General features: G+C 40.7%; 1 protein-coding gene across 2 annotated transcripts in view; it reads right to left on the bottom strand.

Annotated features, from left to right (window-relative positions):
* The window catches only part of LOC134345279 (chloride channel protein 2-like), a 556,059-nt gene that overhangs the window by 282,400 nt on the left and 251,304 nt on the right, over positions 1 to 22,355 (bottom strand). For both annotated transcript variants that reach the window (XM_063045696.1, XM_063045695.1), the window contains exon 4: positions 9,159 to 9,287. In XM_063045696.1, coding sequence (XP_062901766.1) covers positions 9,159 to 9,287 — 129 coding nt within the window. The remainder of the gene's footprint in view (positions 1 to 9,158; positions 9,288 to 22,355) is intronic.

Raw genomic sequence — 22,355 nt, forward strand, 5'->3', positions numbered from 1 at the left:
ACGTCCCGGCTACCACTGCATTCTCCGCGAATTGGTATCGGTCGGTGGCCCGGAGGGTGGGGGGTTACTGCACCACCCCAACCTGCAACGACTCAGCCTAACACACCATCATCAGTGTGCTCAGCGCTGTCCTGATTCCGTAAGTGATACTACACTGTACGTACATTATTTCTACTTTATATCGGCTGTGTATTTATCATATCATTCCTGCTTTTACTACATGTTACTGTTATTTTAGGTTTTATGTGTTATTTGACATGATTTGGTAGGTTATTTCTGGGTCTGCGAACGCTCACAAATTTTTCCCATATAAATAAATGGTAATTGCTTCTTCACTTTATGACATTCCGGCTTACGGACCATTTCATAGGAACGCTCTACCTTCGGATGGCGGGGGAAACCTGTAGACTGAGAATCCTCATCCTCCATTTTCCTTATCTTAGTTTTAAATGACTTAAATGCGATTCCAAAACAAGTTCTGAATTCTGAGAATGCAGCCTCTCAGCACAAAACCTTTGAAAATTTTGAACATTGCAATGAGTTCTCTTCTAAATTCAGTAAGCATGGTTAGATGTACTCACAGACTGGTCCTCCCAGCAATCAATCAACTGATGTGTGCTGCACCATTCCAGAGTTATACATCTTTGAAATCAAAATGCAAACCACACTTGAGGGAAATTGCTAATACCCTATACAACTGGAGTAGGAATTCTCCTACTTGTGTTCCAATGAATCAACCTGAATGAGCCATGAAGGTAACAGATGAATATCATACACTTCCCTTTCTTTTGATAAAAACAATCCCCAAACTCAGTTTGGCTTGTCCATTTCTGCTGGCAGCTTCAGTTTAGTAGTTTGACATTTCCTCTGAGTCTTGTCAAAGACGTAAGGGAAGAATCCTTCTACCACTGTCTAACAAAAGGCTTCAAAAGTGTTCACACACCAGCAGATTTCAAACAATGTCACATGCTACAAAGTCTCAGAAGTCTATAAAATCATGAGGGGTATTAAAAAGATGGACAGTCATAGTCTTTTCCCCAGGGCTGGCAAGTTCAAAACTAGAATGTACAGAATCAAGAGGGGAGAGATTTAAAAGAGAGCTGGGAGGCAGCTTCTATACAGAGATGGTAGTGAGCACTTGGAACGAGCTGCCAGAGGAAGTGGAGGAGGAGCGTACAATTGGAAGACTTAAGGGGCATTCGGACAGGTACATGGACGGGAGAAGTTTGGAGGATTATAGGTTGAAAGCAGGCAACGGTAGAATGCTGTGGTTGGTATGGATCAGCTGAGCTGAAACTCCACTTTCCGTGCTGTATTTCCCTGTGACTGTTATTGCACCATTGAAAGAACAGATCATTCTTTCAGTGTCCTTCGAAGCCCACAAATACAAGAAAGGCAGGTAAAAGGAATAGAGTCACAGAGCTATACAGCATGGATACAAGCCCCTTGGCCCAAATGACCACAGTGCTCACCCAGTTTGTCCAAATTTCCTGCGATCGAGCAAGGACCACCCCTCCATGTACCTATCCAAGTCCTTCTTAAATGATACTAAATGTACCTGCCCCAGTCATGTCATCTGGCAGCTTTTTCCATATACTTTGCGTGAAAAAGTTGCCGCACAAATCCCCTTTAAGGCTTTCCCCTCTCACCCACAACATATGCTTTCTAGTTTTCACCCTAAACTTGTGTCCTCTACTTTTGCAGTCCCCTACCCTGGGGAAAAGGCTGTTACCATCCACCTTACCTGCGCCTCCCTGACTTCAAACATCACTACAAGACTGTCCCTCCTTCTACCACATTCCAGGGAATGAAGCCTTGGCCTTGCGATCCTCTCCCTACAACTCAGGCCCTCGACCCAGACAAACAACTTCACACAAAATTTTCGGCACTCTTTCCAGTTTGAACACAAATATAGCTTTAATAACTGGACGGCGATAAAAAGCAGGATAGGCCATTTAGACAACTGTGTCTGCTTTGCCATTCGATCACAGTTGATTTATTATCCCTCTCAACTGCATTCTGCTGCCTTCCCTCTGAAAGCTTTGACATCCTTCCTATTCAAGGACCTATCAACCTCCGTTTTAAATTTAACCAGTTAGTGGGTCCATAGGAACAGAAATGTCAAGCACTGAAAACTAATTGAACAAATGTACACAGGCTTACATGCAGAAACAAGCTTTGAAGTAGAGAAAGAACTAGCAAGGCAGAAGGGAAAAGGATGTCTTTAATAGAAGGTGATTTCCCTTTCAAGGATCAGTTGAGGAACGCTGGAAAGCCAGCTAGGCTGTTAAATCATGTTAACTGTTAACTCTTCCTTCAGTTAGTCCTGACGAAGGGTCTCGGCCTGAAACGTCGACTGCGCCTCTTCCTATAGATGCTGCCTGGCCTGCTGCGTTCACCAGCAACTTTGATGTATGTTGCTGTTAAATCATGGCTGGTTATGGTTAAAATAACAGTCAAATGTGATGCAAAACATTATTTGTTCATTTTGAACAGTTTGGGTTGCAAGCAGTTCTCAGGACTGGAACCCTGTCGTCAACTGGGAACTGCCTGCAATTTATTCCTGAAACTGAAATGTATGTGAACTTGAGAACAAGCAGACCATAGAACTAACAGTCAATGGAGAAGACATTGAGGAGAAAGAAAAGGATTAATGATATTTCCCTACTCTTGCAAGCAGTGGTAAAAGTGGGGGCCTGCACTGGCATGGGGGGGGGGGACTGGGAAATACTGAAGAGGGACAAGCTGTAGGCAGCGGAAGCTCTTGCGGAATGCGTTAACGACAAACCAGGATTTTCGTTGCATTACTGAACTTTTTTGTTTTTGATTCATTATGTTATTTTTAAAACTGTATTGTATGTGGGTGAACAAATGCCATGGCAACCGGAGAGAAGTTTTTTTCACTGTAAAATGCATGGTAAGAATTAATTTTGCAATGATAGGGGCAGAGACTTTATTTTGTAGGAGTTTTGGATTTTATGGGATAGTTTCATACAGCTTTCAGTATAAGGAGAGAATTTCGTCAAGATCACAAGTAGAATCGCTGCAGAGAAAGGGTTCAAATTCAGCTGGCAGTCCTGATTGCAGTGCAGTCTGACAGGGGGGACTGTACTCCACCAACTCCACCAGGACATCCTGCTTTTTCCTAGCTGCAGTATCCCAGGAGAGTCAGGCTCAGATGTGTGCTGGAACTTCTATTTATTGCCATTTCCCGGGGCTGCCCTGCAGAGATACTGCTATAAATCTGCAAGATTTCAGAAGGCAGGAGAAAGTAACATGATTCAATGCCCCGTTAAGATAAAAGCATTTCCCTGTACCCATTAGACTTGGTCGTGGTTGACACTAATGGATGATGTACAGTACTACACCATTCAAGTGTTCACTGTGATCATGCACCCATTATCAAAAGATTCTTGAAAGTGCAAAACAGATTAAGAAAATTGTACAGATGCAAGAGGATATCAAATTAATCATTAGTTCATTATTCAGGAAGAGTTTATTAGCAAATCCTTTACTTCAGTAACTGTAGGTTGAAAGCTGATCTAACTGATGGTGAATACAGAAATGGCATCTGTTCCCACGTACCTGGATGTGAATTGATTCATAATGATGTTAAAAAAAAAGGAGCTCCTTTGGCTCGCTCAGGCTGAAACAGAAGTTTCCATGGCATTCTTTCAAAGAAAGGAAACAGAATCGATAGAGTGCCCTAATCATTCTCACGATGCTGCCTTTTGGAGCTTGCTCTGGCCAAACTGGCTGCTACATTTCCTGTACTGCAATAACTTACTTCAAAATAACTTGTTTGCAGTTCAGTCCTTTGAACATCCCGGTCAGGAAATGTGCTGAGTAAAGGCAAATCTTTCTCTTTCACCTTGCAAAATATTTTGCAGACATTACTTCTGAAAACCAAGTTTCACTTTGTACATTTTTATAAACTAAGCAATTTTCCGAGGTACCCATGGGGAAATATTAATCAGAACAGTTTGCTACGTAGGCACCTTTTTCACCATATCCAACAGAGTAGATTCTAAATTAATCAAAAAGGACCAACACCATCAAAAATACCTATAACTATGCAAAAGCCATTTTACAATATTCTATCCCATCAACACCAAACAAACACAACATACAATCTTGTGTAAATTAAAGCAACAGTGAATTGCTCAATGAGCACACATAAAGAGAAAGAGCTTCGATATTACTGGTGTGCTCTTCATTATATGTTCTATTGAGGGAGTACATCCTTTCTCCTAGCTAACTTGCTGTTTTCTTTTGCTTTAGTTTCAAATTCCCAGGCTCCTCATTTCACCGTGAGTAATCTGATTTACTGCAATAACTACGATAATTTTTCCAGTTATGTCATTCAGCAGTTAACTTGAACCAGCCTGCCCACCATCAAGGACATATATACAGAAAGGTGCCGGTAAAGGGCCAGTAACATTATGAAGGATCCCATCCACCCTGCTCATGGACTGTTGTTCCACTCCCAGGGCCACCAGACTCAAAAAGTTACTTTCTCCAAGCAGTGAGACTGATCAATACCTCCACCCATGAACCCAACCCTCCACAACCTCAACCACCACAACTTTATCATTTCTTCTCAGTCACTTTATGTACAGATACTCCTATGTATGTATATAAGCTATCTTATGTATTTATAATTACCGTGTGTTTTATTATTATGTTCTCTTATCTTATCGGGTTTTTTTGCTGCGTTGGATCTGGAGTAACAATTATTTCATTCTCCTTTGCATTTCTGTACTAATAATACATTAAACAATCTTGAATCTTAATTTTCAGTCCCAACCAGTGCAACAGATTTGAAATTAAAAGTCATTTTGTAAATGCAGACTGCCACAGAACATTTGCTAATCTAACCTTTGCAGCGCAAGCTAGCTAAACTGCATTATTAAGATTCAATTTTCATTTTTTTTCCAAGTGGGATTAATAAGACTTAATTTGAACAAGACCTTGGGTTGCCACTCATCATCAGTCACACACTGTCACAACAGCAAGAAAACAATATGGCCTGTGCATTTGAGATTAATGAACCAACAAAGTGCGGCAAAAAATGGAAACATATCCAATAATAATTTGCAACCTTCTTGTGGTGTGTGTCAGAAGTATAATTGGCATCCATGTCTGTTTTTGTTTGCAAGCAGACTTAACCTCATTAACTCCCTGCAGTAAGTACAAAATCAGTTGTTTTCACACCCAAGGGTCTCCCTAGGAGGAAAATTGTACCAGACAAACACAAAAGCTGAATTTAAATAATATTATTTAGTCCTATCTACTTAACTGGAGTGGGATTTGGATTAATGTAATGATGCACGCCTTGACACATACTTCATCTACCCTCAAATACGGTGCAATAGCAAAACAATGTCAATTGTATTTTTGTTGGCAATTGTATTTGTGATCAAAGCTGTGTAAAATTGTAAAGTGAGTCTCTGGCTCTCCAGAGGCATGCAAGCTCCAGCATGTGCTTCTGTGGGCAAGTGTGTAAGTAAATGCAAACAAGTGAAACCTCAAACAGAACATACGAGGGCGATTGATAAGTTCGTGGCCTAAGGTAGAAGGAGATGAGTTAATAACTTCAAACTTTCTGCATAATCACTCAAAGAGTTGACCTGCATGTGCATGTAACGAGAGCTGTATAACTCATCTCCTTCTACCTTAGGCCACAATCTTATCAATCACCCCTGCTGTGGACACTTTCTGGAGGTCCAAGATCCGTATGCTCCATGATTGCTGGACTAAGTGTGTAAATGTAGGAGGGGACTATACTGAAAAATAAATGTGCTAGGTTTTCTAACATTGACTCCTTCTACCCTAGGCCACGAACTTATCAATCACTCCTCATATAACACAGCACAAGAACAGGCCTTTTAGTCAACAATGTTGTCTTGAACCAATTAAATTAGTAATCAAATGGCCAACTAAACTAATCTCCTCTGCCTACACAATGCCCATATCCTTCATCAGAGTAATTGAACCCTTTCTATTTTGGAGTTCTAACCAGAGAGACTGAGATACACCCACCGTACCTCTTCCATTTCACGCACGTCTGCTCTCACACCATCCTCCCGCCATACTTCCAGGGATACGCTTCCTCTTGTCCTCACCTACCACCCCACCAGCCTCCACGTCCTGCACATAATTCTCCAAAACTTCTGCCACTTCCAACTAGATCCCACCAGCAAACATAACTTTCCCTCCCCTTCACTTTCTGCAGGGATCGCTCTCTGGTCCATTCATCCCTCCTCACTGATCTCTCCTAGCATTTATCCTTGCAAGTGGAACAAGTGCTTCGCCTGCTCCTACACCTCCTCCCTCACTACCATTCAGGGCCCCAACAGTCCTTCTGGGTGAGGCAACACTTCACCTGTGAGTCTGTTGGGGTCATATACTGTGCTTAGTGCTCCCGGTGTGGCCTCTTGTATATCGGTGAGACCCGATGTAGATTGGGAGACCACTTCACCAAGCATCTACTCTCCGTCTGCCAGAACAAATGGGATCTCCCAGTGGCCACCCATTTTAATTCCACTTTCCATTCCCATATGTACCCCCATGGCTTCCTCCACTGTCAGGATAAAACCACACTAAGTTGGAGGAACAACACCCTATATTCCATTTGGGTAGCCTCCAACCTGATGGCATGAACATCAATTTCTCAGTAATGCCTCCACCCACCCCCTTCACCATTTCACATCCCCATTTCCCATCCCCTTGTCCCTCTCTCGTGTTATCTCCTTGGCCCACCCATTGCCTCCCTCTGGTGCTCCTCTCCCCCACAACCTTTCTTCTTTCTCCCATGACCTTCTGCCTTTTTCAACAACTTCCTAGTTCTTTGCTTCATCTCTTCCCCTCCAAGTTTCACCTATCACCTGGCACTTCTCTCTCCTGTCCTCCCACCTTTCAAATCTACTGCTCAGCATTTTCTCTCCAGTCCTGCTGAAAGGTTTCAGCCCGAAACATTGACTGTACTTTTTTTCCATAGATGTTGCCTGGCCTGCTGAGTTTTGTGTGTATTGCTCAGATTTCCAGCATCTGCAGACTTTCTCTTGTTTGTGAACCCATTGTATCTATTACTTTGCTTATTTATTTATTATTAATTTTTATCTTCTTTGTATTGGCAGATTGTTGTCTTTTGCACGTTGGTAGTCTGTCTGTCCTGTTGAGTGTGATCTTTCATTGATTATATTGTGTTTCTTGGATTTACTGAGTACGCCTGCAAGAAAACAAATCTCAGGGTTGTACCTGGTATCATACACAGTGCCTATAAAAAGTACTCACCCCCCCAACCCCACCACATGGAAATTTTCATGTTTTATTGCTTTACAACTTTGAGTCACAGTGAATTTAATTTGGCCTTTTTGACACTGATCAACAGAAAAGACTCTTGTGTCAAAGTGAAAACAAATTTTTACAAATTGGTCTAAAATTATTACGTTATTAAACACAAAATAACTGATTGCGTAAGTATTCAACCCCTTCAAGTCAGTATTTAGTAGATGCACTTTTGGCAGCAATTACAGCCTTGAGCCTGTGTGGATAAGTCTCTATCACTCTGCACATCTGGACACTGCAACTTTTCCCCATTCTTCTTTACAAAACCGCTCAAGCTCTGTCAGATTGTATGGGGATTTTGAGTGAACAGCCTTTTTCAAGTCCAGCCACAAATTCTCAGTTGGATTGAGGACTGGTCTCTGAATTGGCCACTCCAGCACATTAACTTTGTTGTTTTTAAGCCATTCCTGTGTAGCTTTGGCTTTATGCTTAGGGTCATCGTCCTATTGGAAAACAATTCTTCTCCCAAGTCACAGTTCTCTTGCAGACTGTTGCAGGTTTTCCTCAAGGATTTCCCCGTATTTTGCTGCATTCATTTTACCCTCTACCTTCACAAGCCTTCCAGGGCCTGCAGTGAGGCATCCCCACAGCATGATGCAGCCATTGATAATAAGAGGATAATAAGATATTAAGAGGAATAGATAAAGTGGATAGCTAGCGCCTCTTCCTCAGGGCACCACTGCTCAATACAAGAGGACATGGCTTTAAGGTAAGGGGTGGGAAGTTCAAGGGGGATATCAGAGGACGGTTTTTTTATTCAGAGAGTGGTTGGTGCGTGGAATGCACTGCCTGAGTCAGTGGTGGAGGCAGATACACTAGTGAAATTTAAGAGACTACTAGACAGGTATATGGAGGAATTTAAGGTGGGGGTTATACGGGAGGCAGGGTTTGAGGGTCGGCACGACATTGTGGGCCAAAAGGCCTGTAATGTGCTGTACTATTCTGTTTCATGGTAGGAATGGTGTGTTTAGACTGATGGCCACAAAACTCAAAAATTTTGGTTTCATCAGACCATAGAGCCTTCTTCCAACTGACTTCAGAGTCTCCCACATGCCCTCTAGCAAACTCTAGCTGAGAGTTCATGTGAGTTCTTTTTCCCCAACAGTGGTTTCCTCTTTGCCACTCTCCCATAAGTCTGTGTCTTGTGAATCACCTGGGCAACAGTTGTATGTTCTGACTCTCTCATCTCAGCCACGGAAGCTTGTAACTCCTCCAGAGTTGTCATAGGTCTCTTGGTGGCCTCCCTCACTAGTCCCCTCTTTTGTCATCCTGGTGTAGTTTTTGCCAGGATACTGACTCATATCTATTTTTACTACAAGCAATTGAAACACCTTGACTGCACACAAGTAATCTCTATTTAACTAATTATGTGACTTCCAAAACCAATTGGCCACACCACTGGTGATTTGGTTATATCATATTAAAGGGGGTGAATACTTATTTTGTGCTTTATATTTGTAATTAATTTAGATCAGTTTGTAGAGATCTGTTTTCACTTTGATACAAAAGAGTTTTCCTGTTGATCAGGGTGAAAAAAGTGGCCAAATTAAATCCACTGTGATACAACACTGTAAGACAATAATACATGAAAACTTCAAAGGGGGTGAATACTTTTTACTGGCACCGTATGATAATAAATTCACTTTGAACTTTTTGAACTTTGAACTGAGAGCCACCCCCAAGGGCCGCTTCTGGCCGGCGCCAAGTAAAGGCAAACGGATAAATGAAAGAAGAGAATAAACACGACATACAAATTACCAATGCAAAAGCATTGCAGCATTAAACATTTCAGATCAAGGGGCACATACCTACTGCCTGAGGAGCAATGATCTGGACGAATCCCGCTGAGAAGGTTATGAGAACAACAGGGTATGTCACCCAGGCCAAGTACTGAAGAAAGACATTGTGGGTGAGGCCACCGTACATCCATTTCTGAGCTGTGGAAACAAGTATTAAAACCAACATTACAATGGAGTTCAACAGGTACTTGGTAAAGGTATCCTTAATTTTGTTCACCTGGTCTTTACCATGGTATGATATGATCGACATCAAAAATAATTTGTGGATTTTCAGTAAAACCTACACATTAATTTTCTGCAAACAACAGGAATTCTGCAGATGCTGGAAATTCAAGCAACACACATCAAAGTTGCTGGTGAACTTTTCGTTCACCAGCAACTTTGATGTGTGTTACATTAATTTTCCTATTTTTATCATTAAGTTTAACGTGCTTAAAGAAGCTTCAGAGATCATTTGTCAGTTATTGCTTTTTTGGTAGCCTTATTTAAACTGTATTAACAATCTCATCATTCTCAATGTAAATATAAATCCACATCTACATAGAACAGAGTCATGCCAACCAACAGTTCCTTTCATTGAATCCCAGGCCTAATTTTAACTGAAGGAAGGTCAGTACAGGGCTGACTGGATCAGCTTGTTTGTTGACAGGTTTATTAAAGTTGGGTGGGATTTACAATTCAGACCTGAAGGTAAATAGCTTCCAAAGAACACAATACTGAGGAAAAATATTTTGACATTGACATTGTCACAATGTATGGAATACACAAATTTACCTTATCAGTGTAAATTTGCATTGAATAAGCAACACTCACAATTCTGCAGATGCTCTACTAACAAATCTTGATACTTATTCATCCTTATCAATTTTTAATTTGCTGGTGCAGTGTGGTGAAAAATACCACTCCTAGTCACAGAGTCATACAGCATAGATACAAGCCATTCAGCCCACCACAAACACAGTGACAGAAAGGCATCTACATTAATCCCATTTTCCAGAACTTGATCTATAGCTGTCCTTGCCTTGGCATTTCTAGTGAATCGAGAGTGTTATCAACAACTCTGTTTTCACTAGTCTGGATATTCATCACTGAGTTGAATACTTCCCCCTGATCCTATCTGGATCTACAACCCTTTACCCTACATCTACAGTGGTGTCAGAAAGTTTGTGAACCCTGTAGAATTTTCTCTACTTTTAGATAATTATGACCTAAAATGTGATCGCATCTTCACGCAAATCCTAAAACTAGATGAAGAGAACCCATTTAAATAAATAAGACAAAAAAATTATACTTGTTCTTTATTTATTGAGATAAATGATCAATATTACATGTATTGTTAGAAAAAGTATATGAATCTCTAAGGTAATGCCTTCTACAAAAGCTATTTGGAGTCAGGTGTTCCAATGAGATGAGATCAGAGGTGTGGGTCGTAGAGGGGCCCTGCCCTATAAAAAAGGACTCACAAAGTCAGGTTACTGACAGAGCCTGTTCTTCTCAAGAAAGATCTCTTTTTGTGCATCATGCCTTGATCAAAACAACTTTCAGGGGACCATACTGGAAGAATTGTAGAGATGTATGAGATGTATGAGATGTATGAAGTTGGAAAAGGCTACAAAAAAATTTCTAAAGACCCGAGTGTTCATCAGTCCACAGCAAGAGAAATTAACTACAAATGGAGGAAACTTAGTACTGTGGCTACTCTTCCTAGGAGTGGGCACCTGCAAAGATCACACAAAGAACACAACATGCAATGCTGAAGGAGGTGAAAAAGAACCCAAAGACCTTCAGAAATCTCTGCAGGAAGGACACCATGAAGGAACCACTGCTCTCTGAAAAAAAAATTTCTGCAAGTCTCAAGTTTGCAAAAGGCCACCTAGATGTTCTACAATGCTCTGGGACAATCTTCTGTAGATAGATAAGACAAAAGTTGAGCTTTTTGGCAGAAATGCACATTGCTATGTTTGGAGGGAAAAGGGCACTGCACACCAACACCAAAATCTCATCCCAACTATGAAGCTTAGTGGAAGGAGCATCATGATTTTGGGCTGCTTTGCTGCCTCAGGGCCTGGACAGTTCGCAATCATTTCAAAATTTTATCAAGATATTTTACGGGAGAAAGTCAGGGTAGCAGTTCGTCACCTGAAGCTTAATAGAAGTTGGATAATGCAACAAACCAATCCGAAAGACAAGATTAAGTCAACAACAGAATGGTTTATAAAGAAGAAAATCCATATTTTGGAATGGCTGAGTCAAAATCCTGACCTTAATCCTATAGAAATGTTGTGGAAGGACCTGAAGCAAGTAGTTCATGCAAAGAAGCCCACCAACATCCCAGAGTTGAAGCAGTTTTGTAAGGAGAAATGGCCTAAAATTCCTCCAAGCTGATGTGCAGGACTGATCAACTTTACCGGAAACGTTTGGCTGAAGTTATTGCTGTACAAAAGGGTTACACCAGTCACTGAAAGCAAAGGTTCACATACTTTCTCCATAAGTACATGTAATATTGGATAATTTTTCTCAATAAATGAACAAGTATAACGTTTTTGTGTTATTTATTTAATTGGGTTCTCTTTGTCTAGTTTTAGGACTTACTTGAAGATCTGATCACATTTTAGGTCATATTTATACAGAAGTAGAGAAAATTCTACAGGGTTCCCAAATTTCTATCCCCTCATACTTTTACAAACCTCAGTTACATGCCTCCTCTTAACTTCCTCCACTGCTGGGAAAACAGAACCAGCCTCTCCTCATATCTGAAATGTTTCATCTGTGACAATATCTTGGTGAATCTCCTCAGCACCTGCCCCAACATTATCAGCTTTTCATCTCTCAGTATGAGGCACCAGAACAGCACATAGAACTCTATCAGTGGTTGGAACAAAGTATTAAAAAAGTTGGAGCAGAATATATCCACTTTTGCATTCACTTCCCCAACTAATGAAGGACAATTTCTCATACTGTATGCATTCTTAACCACATTATACCTCTCTCTCCACTGCCACCTTCAGAGAGGTCTGGACATAGACACAGGTCCAAATGTTTGTCTGTACTCACTAGGACTCTACCATTCATAGTGCATTATTTAAACTCATCGCTGCTCTCGAAATGCATTACCTCACACTTATCTAATTTCAGCTGCCACGTCTCTGCTTAGTTCAGTAACATGTCAATATCAACCTGTGGTTTAAGATTAGCCACTCCATCAATCTTCATGACCCATAAAATTTAATTGTGTTTGCAACAATTTTCAGTATTTTTGAGATTGTTATAATCCAAGCTTAATCAAGACAAGTTTCCTCTACAGAGGAAATGTCATAGATATTTTAAAAATGCAAATAATCAGTACAATTTTACCAAATCTGGAATTTAAACACAAAGTTACCGGTATGAATGCTCAATCCTGGTTGGTCACTATTTCTGAAATGAGTTTGTGTGAGCTTTAACTTCCTCACATATCCCCAAGGTGTTCCGGGAGATTACTTGGCTACGGTGAATAGTCCCTGGGTTAGGAGTGTGGCAGGAGAATTGGTGGGAGTTGAGAGGCAGATGTACAGTCAGAAAGAATTAACTGGAGCAGCACAGGGAAATAAAGAAGAGGACTGAAATCAATGAGATTGCAGAGTGCCAACATGGACTCACTGGAAATGTGGCCTCCACTGTGTTACTGAAGTACAAGTTTGATAAATAGGTGGCTTGGTAACTGGACACAGCCAAAATTGTGTTTATGCCGACACACAAGTTCAAAGCCAACCATGACGACTGGTGGACTAGAATATAAATCAGAATCAGAATTAGGTTTAATATTCCTGGCATATGTCATGAAATTTTTGTTTTGTGGCAGCAGTACATTGCAATACATAATAATAAAAAACAATGAATTACAATAGATATATATTTAAAAATGTAATTAAGTAAGTAGTGCAAAAAGACAGCAAAAAAGGCAAAACATACTGAGGTAGTGTACATGGGTTCATTGTCCATTCAGAAATCTGATAGAGGAGGGGAAAGCTGTTCCTGAAGCACTGAGTGTGCATCTCCAGGCTCCTGCCCCTCCTCCTTGATAGTAGCAATGAGCAAAGAACATGTCCTGGATGATGGGGGTCCTTAATAATGGATACCACTTTTTTGAGGCATTGCCTTTTGAAGATGTCATTGATGCTGGGTAAGTTGGTACCCATGATGGAGCCGGCTGAATTTACTAAATTCTGCAGCTTCTTCTGATCCTGTGCAGTGGCCCCTCCAAAGCAAACAGTGATGCAACCAGTTAGAATATTCTCTATAATCATCATCATCATCAGATGCCGTGCCCAGTTTGGGCTTTGACTGCCATGGCCCACACACTCCTGTTTCGGGTCAAGTGGATCAATTCATTGGTATTCATTTCCAGTTCTCTGGCTGCTGTCTCCATCATCATTTGTCTTTGTCTTCCTCTTGCTTTCTTCCCTTCAATCTTTCCAATAATTACCATGCATTCTAACTCCTCTTTCCTAATCACATGTCCAATAAAGTTACGTTGCCTTTTCATGATCTCACACATTATTTCTCTTTTTGTGTATGCTCTGTTCATGATATCCTCATTAGATATTTGTTTCGTCCATGATATTCTTTGCATCCTTCTCAAAAACCACATCTCTGTTGCTTCAATTCATTTCCTCATGTTACTAGATATTGTCCAACATTCTGAGCCATATAACATAACTGGATAAACGTAACATTTCAGTGCACTCAGGCAGGTTGTCATGCCTAGTTTAGTGTTGATAAAGTATACTCTTCATTGTTGTAAAGGTATCTTTTGCTATCCCTATTCTTCTTTTGATGTCCATGTCACATCTGCCATCTGATGTCACCTAGCTTCCTAAGTAGCAAAAGTTCTGTACTTGTTTTATGTCTTCCCCATTTATTCTCAGCCTGCAGATAGGATTCTCCTTCTTTCTGGATATCACCATACATTATGTCTTTTTGCAATTGATAGATAGACCCATTTTTGCACTTTCTTCAACAACTTTCTCAATTAAGTTTTGTAGTTCTTCTTCCGTACTTGCAATTAACAGTGTCATCTGCATATCTTAAATTATGGATGTTTTCACTGCCAACTTTGATCCCCAGGATGTCTCTTATTTTTTGTAATATTGTTTCACTGTACACATTAAACAAATCAGGGGAGAAAACACACCCTTGTCTACTGCCTCTCTTGATTTTCGTAAACTGACTCACTTCTCCATCTATTCTGACAGCGGCAGTTTGTTCCCAGTACAGATTTCTGATTAGGCGGAGGTCTTTCGAATCGAGATCCAGAGTTTCCTGTAATATTTTGAATAATTTATTGTGCATCACTTTATCAAATGCTCTCTATATTTGCAAGTGTCTTTGTTGACATGCCAATTATCCTCAAACACCTAATAAAATATAGCTGTTATTGTACCTTCTTTGTAATTGTGTCAATATATTGGGCCTCAGAGATATTGATACCCAGGAACTTGAAACTGCTCACCCTTTCCACTGCTGATCCCACGATGAGGTCTGGTGAGTGTTCCCTCTACTTCCCCCTCTTGAAGTCCACAATCAGCTCCTTGGTCTTATTGACGTTGAGTGCAAAGTTGTTGTTGTGGCACCACTCAAATGCTGTTCTATCTCACCTCCTGTATGCCCCCTTGTCACGATCTGAAATTCTGCCAATTAAACACATGACATTGGCAGATTTACAGATGGCATTTGAATTGTGCCTAGCTACACAGGCGTGGGCGTAGAGAGTAGAGCAGTGGGCGAAGCACACATCCTTGAGGTGCGACAGTGTTGATTGTCAGCAAGGAGGAGATGTTATTTCCGATCCTCATTGAATGCGGTCTCCCGATGAGGGAGGGTAAGATACAGATGCAGAGGGAAGTACAGGGGCCCGGGTTTTGGAGTTTGATGATTAGAACTGAGGGCGTGATTATGTTGAATGCTGAGTTGTAATCAGTAAACAAACAGCCTGACGTAGATAGGTATTGCTATTGTTCAGGTGATCCTAGGCCAAGTGGAGAGCCAGTGAGATTGCACCTGCTCCACATTCTTGCTCAGGCAGGAGTTGATTCTGGCCGTGACCAGCCTCTCAAAGCACTTCATCACAGTTGATGTGAGTGCAACTGGACACCAGTTGTTGGTATAACTCACCCTGCTTTTCTTGGGCACTGGCACGATAGTTCCTCTTGTGAAGCAGGTGGGAACCTCCGAATGCCACAGTGAGAGATTGAAGATGTCTTTAAACGCTCCAGCCAGTTGTTTGGCACAAGTTCTCAGTGCCCTGCCAGAGGCACCATGACGGCCCTGATGCCTTTCAAGGGTTCACCCTCTTGAAAGATGTCCTGACATCAGACAGTGACCACAGGGTCACCAGATGCTGCAGGGATTCACGCCAGCATAGCTTTATTCTCCCTTTCAATGCAAGCATAAAAGGCATTGAGCTGATCTGGGGGTGAGGCAACACAGCCTTTCACGATGTTAGATTTCGCCTTTTAAGAAGTAATGGCCCACAAACCCTGCCAGTGCTGACCAGCGTCTGATTCGGTCACCAACTTCAATTGGAATTGTTTTACCGCTCTTAAAATAGCCTTCCACAGATCATACCTGGATTTCTCGTACAGTAGTGCATCACCAGTCTTGAATGCCACAGGTCCAACCCTCCGCAGACCTCAAGTCTCCTGGAGTAGAAGTATAACCTCGTGGATGGATTTTCCAAAGTGCGGGCATGGGACAACACAGAAGGCATTCCTGATGGTGGTGTAACACTGGTCAAGTGTGTTGACTCCTCTGGATCCACAAGGTGATATGTTGGTGGTAGATGTTCAGAGACTTCTTCAAGCTGGCCTGGTTGAAGTCCCCCACAATGATAGGGAAGGTATCAGGGAGTGCTTTTCATGACTGCTGACAACAGTGATCAGCTACCAGAATGACGCTCCGTGCGTTTTCATTGATTCTATTGTTTCTCTTTGTATTTACTGCAAATGCCCGCAAGAAAATTAATCTCAGGATGGTATATGGTGACATACACGTATTTTGATAATAAATTTTGGGCCAAATTGTTGACTGTACTTTTTTCCATAGATGCTGCCTGGCCTGCTGAGCTCCTCCAGCATTTTCTTGGATTTCCAGCATCTGCAGATTTTCTCTGTGATTTGACTTACCTTTGATATTCAGTACCATTCTCACCAAGTCCTTCGCTCTCATTGTTCTCTGGCCAACAATGCTGCATTAACAACAAAGGCAGAAGCTGAGTATCCTGTAGTGAATGACTCACCTTCTGGACATGATACGCTTGGCTGTCACCTACAATTCATAAAGCTCTGATCAAATACTCTCCACCTGCCTGCATGAGTGCAGCTCCAACAGCATTCAAGTTGCCTGACATCATCCAGGACAAAGGCTTCCAACTGGAAAGCCATCAGCCTCAAATATTCTCTCCCTCCCCAACAGGTGCAGTGTGTTCAATCCACAACTCATCCAGGCTATTCTGACAGTATCTCCCAAATCCGACAAGGAGCACAGGTACATGGGTGACCCTCCATCTGCAGGATTCCCTCTTAATCACACACCATCCTAGCTTGAAGATACTCTATATCACCATTCTTCCTTCAGAACTCTCCACTCAAAAATATTGTGGCAGCACCTTCTTCAAGAGGGCTGCAACAAGTTAAGAAGTTGACTCATCACCACCTTCACGATATTTTTTCTTCAAGATTCCAGATTATTAATTGAATTTAAATTCCATAGCCACCATGAGTCTTTGGATTACTGGTCCAAGCCTCTAAGCATCTGGCAAATTAATCACTGTTCTACTAGCAATTACTTTGTACAACAGAGCAAAGTTCTAGAAGGGAACAAAGCAGCAATGGCAATGTTAGAGTATACTCCATTGACAGAAAATATGTCTTCTTTAAACTACAAATAACCTAAATAATGCAACTAGCTAAATGTACAGTACTGCTGTGAAAATATACCATCCTTAAAGTATATCTTCATGAAACTTGAAAGGCGGAATGCACCAAAGTAAATTACATTTATGATCGCTCATTAATTATAAAAATAGTGACGTATAGAAAATAAACATTTTACTTGAAAGTGGACCCAATCAAAAAAAATTATGTTAAACTAAAGCAATCAAAGCAGAAAATAACTGCAACACAAATATAGCAGTTGAATGAACTTTCTCTTAAATACCAGCTGTCACTTTCAAAGAGACAGAAACTTAAATACAGTACTGCTTACGTGGCATCACACCATTCATACTTCATACATTCATTCTGTTTTAGTTCTCATGCTTTTTTTCCAAATAGATGAGCCAAGACAAGCTTAATGTCTGCTCCCCTTTGTACTTATTTTAAAATCCATTCTAAACACTGTGGAAAGTGGAAATTTGAAAGGAAAGTGGGTGCAGTAGAAAATCTTCATCCGAACAGGCAGCATCTGAGATAAGAGAAGAGTTAACACTGGAAAAATTGTTCATTTTCTGTTTATAACAATGTATTAAAATGCTGATACAATACTCCTAATCTGATGACCTGTTCAACCAGAGATGTGAAAGATTCTTTCACAGCACTATGTACAAAAGTTAAGGCAGTACCTGGTGGAAGCAGAAGGTAAGGTTTGTATTTCAGGTTCATAGTTCAGTTTTGCAAGATGTATGAAAATATAATCCATTTATTCTCTGTCCATTGCAAAAAATGCAACAGTGCAAAGTTCTGTAATACTCAGATACATTATTTCCCCTATTTTAATTATCCTTATTACTGTAAACCCTAAGCTTTATTTCTTATTCTTCTACTAAGATGATTGAGAATCAGGGCCTACTCTACAAATGGAAAACTTACTTATCACTCAATTAAGATTTGGTTCACAAAGCTTTCAGAATCAGGCATGAAATTTCATCAGTGACCTATTTTTCTAAGATTGATTTTTACAAAAAAAAAATCAAGCACCTACACTTCTTGAATGTTAACAATACATGTGTTATTGTTTGAAGGGGATGTGACAACGTGCCCACATGTCAATCCGCTCTATACAGAAGACTGTGCTGTGAATGAATCTTTTTCATCACTGGTTGGGCAGGTCATCAGATTAAGTGCACTGCACCAGCAGTTTAATACATCAACGTAATGAGAAAACGAGGGAAATAGAGTGATGTAAGAATGTCACCTTGAAGTTTTAACTCCCTTACCACAGGCACTGCCATACCTGATGAATATTTTCAGCTTCACTCATTTTCAAATTTCCAATGACTTACTTTTGAACAGTCACAGCATCATGTTGTGAAATTAAATCCAGAGGTGTCATTTGTTTTAAACTCATTCAAACTTGTTTCAGCTTTATTCACATGCCAGGATGTATGGGGGTGTCAGGGGTGGGGTAGCACCTCTGGCGAAGGGGCTTGTCGTGACCATTCCAGGGCAGCTCACTCATCTTGGGTTGCCAGCAGACACTCAGCTCTCACCTGTGGCTCCAAGTAGCTGTTTGCATGCGACAGTGGCCACACTCTGTTACACTGCTTCAACAGGCAGGCTAAACCAGGTAACGGTACCCCAGTGAAATCATAATGGAAAGTATTCTCAAAATATGGAGCCCGGTGTGGAGAAACAGCACCACAATTTTAATATGAATGACAAAAAAATGGTTCTAGGAATACTGGGGTATTAAATAACATTAACATTGGGTCATGACAGCAACGTTTCTGAAGATGGAATGAGCCAACTGAGAAACAAAAATAATGTGATCGTCTTGCACACGTTGGGGAGTTCGATCATGCCCACAATATCGATGAAAAGATGCAAGAATTGAAGTTTGTTCCACATCAAACCTGTCAGTGAGTTTGGGAAAGGAAGGCTGGTGAGTGAGGAGCAATATTTTTTCAGAAAAATAATCCATTGGAAGAGAAAATATTTCTTAAGAAATAACACAGATTTACACTAATTTAGCTGATGTTGAGGAAATCTAATCTAACAAGCAATAACAAGAGAAACATAGTGCTATTAATCTGTAATGGTTGAGGCCATGCAGTCCACAAATAATTAAAATGATTTATAAAAAGCACGTCTTCTAATAACTTTCCCTTCAAATTATCTTAACACATCTGAAGGATGAGAAGTACAAGAATGAAGACATTTCTACGCAGCTTATACCTCCACAGCTTATCCCACAAGCTCCTGAATTCAAATTTAGCCCAGATCAATTTAAAATGAAAGCAATTTCTCATTCTCACTTAATATCAACAAGCTGTTTAATGAAGTGACAAATAACATCTTCCCTCTCTCTCTCTCTCTCGCAACTGGGAACTAATTTCAGTCTAGAACACAATAAGATGGTGTTTGTTAAATTACGAAGCTGCTAAGCTCCCACCAATAATTGTAAATTTCCACTACAGTGAGTTAACTACCTCAAAATCAGCCATTGGGAGCAGCTGTTGAATATCTGTTTAAACAGTCTTTTGGAGTGAATCAAAGACTGATAGAACTGTACAGCACAGAAATGACCGCTTTTTGCTATGATGTCTATCCATGCTAATCACACATGCCTTCAGTAGCCCCATATCCCTCTATTCCTTTCCAATACACAGTGCCTTGAAAAAGTATTCAGCCCTCACAACTATTTTCACATTTTACTGACTCATTTTTTAAAAATTTATATATTGAAGTAGGATTTATTGAGTTAATCTACAAAACATTGTGAATTTTAGCAAATCAAAAGAAAAATTCCAAAACTTGTTAACAATTAACTAAAAATTAAAAACCAAGATTGCGAGACTGAAAATGTAGTCATTCCCTCTGTAATTACCATGTTAACTTTCCGCAGGTGCAATACTGTATATTACCTTACTAACTCACCCAATTTGTTGATGCAGAAAATTGGAGGATCACCTGCTTTCAATGAATTCATAAGATAAACATACCCTCTATCTGTAAGGTCTAACAGTATGGTAGATTTTCACCAGATGAAACCAAAATGAAGACAAAAGGGCATTCAAGACAAGTTAGGGAAGTGTTAATAGAGAAACACAAATCTGAGGAAGAGTATAAGACCATCTCAAAGGCACTGAACATATCTCGGAGCTCAGTGAGGTCCATCATAAAACCACAGCCGCACTGCCGACATCGGGCCTCTGCTCTAAACTTAGTTGCCAGAGGAGAATGACACTTGTTAGAGAGGCTACTGTGATGCCAACAATCACTCTGAGTGAGCTACAAAAGTCAGTTGCTGCAACTGGAGGTGAAGTTCATGGCTCCACGATCTCTAAGGCTTTGCTCAAAAAGTATATTTATGGAAGAGTTGCAAGGAAGACACCCTAGCTAAAAAAAAACATATCCTTGCCCGTAAAGACTTTTCAGGGCATCACTTAGAAGATACTATAAAGACGTGGAAGAAGATTTTGTAGTCAGATGAGACCATAGTGGAGCTTTTTGGCCTCAACACTAAACAGTACATGTGGTATAATTCTAATACTATGCATCAGCCAGGTAACACCATCGCTACTGTACAGTATAATGGAGGTAGCATTTTGCTATGGGGATGCTTTTCAGCAGTAGGGATTGAAAGTCTGGTCAGGATTGATGGGAAGATGAACGCTGCTAAATACAGACAGAGATCCTTGATAAAAACCCGCTCGCCTCTGCCAGAAAGCTTAAACTGGGAAGGAAATACACCTTTCAGCAGGACGATGACCCAAAGCACACTGCCAGAGCAACCATGAAGTAGCTTCAAATGAAGAAAATAGATGTTCTTGAGCGGCTCAGTCAGAGTCCTGACAACCTGATTGAACATTTCTGGAAAGACCTCAAGATTGCTGTCCACCGCTGCTCCCCAACTAACTGGGCACAGTCTGAGCAATTTTGCAAGGAGGATTAGACAAATTTTGCTCCATCATGTTGTGCAAAGCTAATAGGGACATACAAAGGACTACTGGCTGTAAGAGCCGCAAGAGGTGGTTCAACCAAGTACTGAGCAAAGGGGGATGAATACTTTTGAACAGCAGACAATTTCGGTTTTTTGAATTTTTAGTTTTTCATGCTTTACAATTTTCCCTGTTTTTTCAGCTCTACTGTGGAAAAAAAAAGTTCTCAGTTAAATTGATCAGAATCCCTGGTTGTAATACTCATTTACGAGAACAAAGTGTTGGGGGCTGAATACTTTATCAAGGCACTGTAAGTATCTATCCAAACTCCCTTTCAATGTTGGAATCCTAGCTGTCTCCACTACTTCCTACCTCATTGTGAAAAATGTATCCCTCTAGTCTCCTTTAATTTTCTCCCCTCTAACTTAAAACTTGTGACCTTTAGCTGTAGATTCTCCTCATAATTATATAAATCTCCATAAGGTCACCTCTCTACTGAGAAGAAAACACAGCATATCTGATCTCTTCTTAAAACTACAATGCTCCAATCCAGGTCAATCCTGGTCAATCACTTGTTGGATGGCTATTGCTACCATATTCTTATTGCAGTGTGGCAACCCGACCTGCAGACTATATTTCAATGCTGTCTTTTGTTTTAATAGTTGCAATATGAAATTCTAACTCTTATACTCATTATCCCGGTCTATGAAGGCAACCATGTTAAATGCCTTATCCACTGCCCATGTTGCCACTTTCAACAGGCTGTAGAGGTGCGTGTCAAGGTCCCTCTGCTCATCTAAACTCCTAAGGACCCTGCCATTATATGTCCTCCAGAATTTGACTTCTTAAAACACATTATCTTGTACTTGTTTAGATAAATTTCTATCTGATCCATGGGCCTGGCCACTGTATCAATAAGTAACCTCTGTTAAAAAAAAATTGCCCAATTTTTATTTTATATAGAACATTACAGCATAGTACAGGCCCTCTGGCCCACAATGTTGTGCCAACTTTTTCATCTACTCTAAGAACAATCTAATCCCCAGTTTCCTACCACCCATGTGCCTATCTAAGAGTTTTTTTTAATGCCTGTAATGTATCAACTTCTACCAGCACCCCTGGCAAAGCGTTCCACATACCCACCACTCCATTTGTAAAGAGCTTATTTCTGACATCCTCCTCCTATACTTTCCTCCAATCACCTTAAAATTATCCCCCATCATATTAGCCATTTCCATCATGGGAAAAAGTTTCTGACTATCCACTCGATCTATGCCCCTTATCAATCTTGAACACCTCTCACCTTATCAATTCTCATCCACCTTCACTCCAAAGAGAAAAGCCCGAAC

The sequence above is a fragment of the Mobula hypostoma genome, chromosome 4 (assembly GCF_963921235.1).
Source record: "Mobula hypostoma chromosome 4, sMobHyp1.1, whole genome shotgun sequence".
Lineage (NCBI taxonomy): Eukaryota > Metazoa > Chordata > Chondrichthyes > Myliobatiformes > Myliobatidae > Mobula > Mobula hypostoma.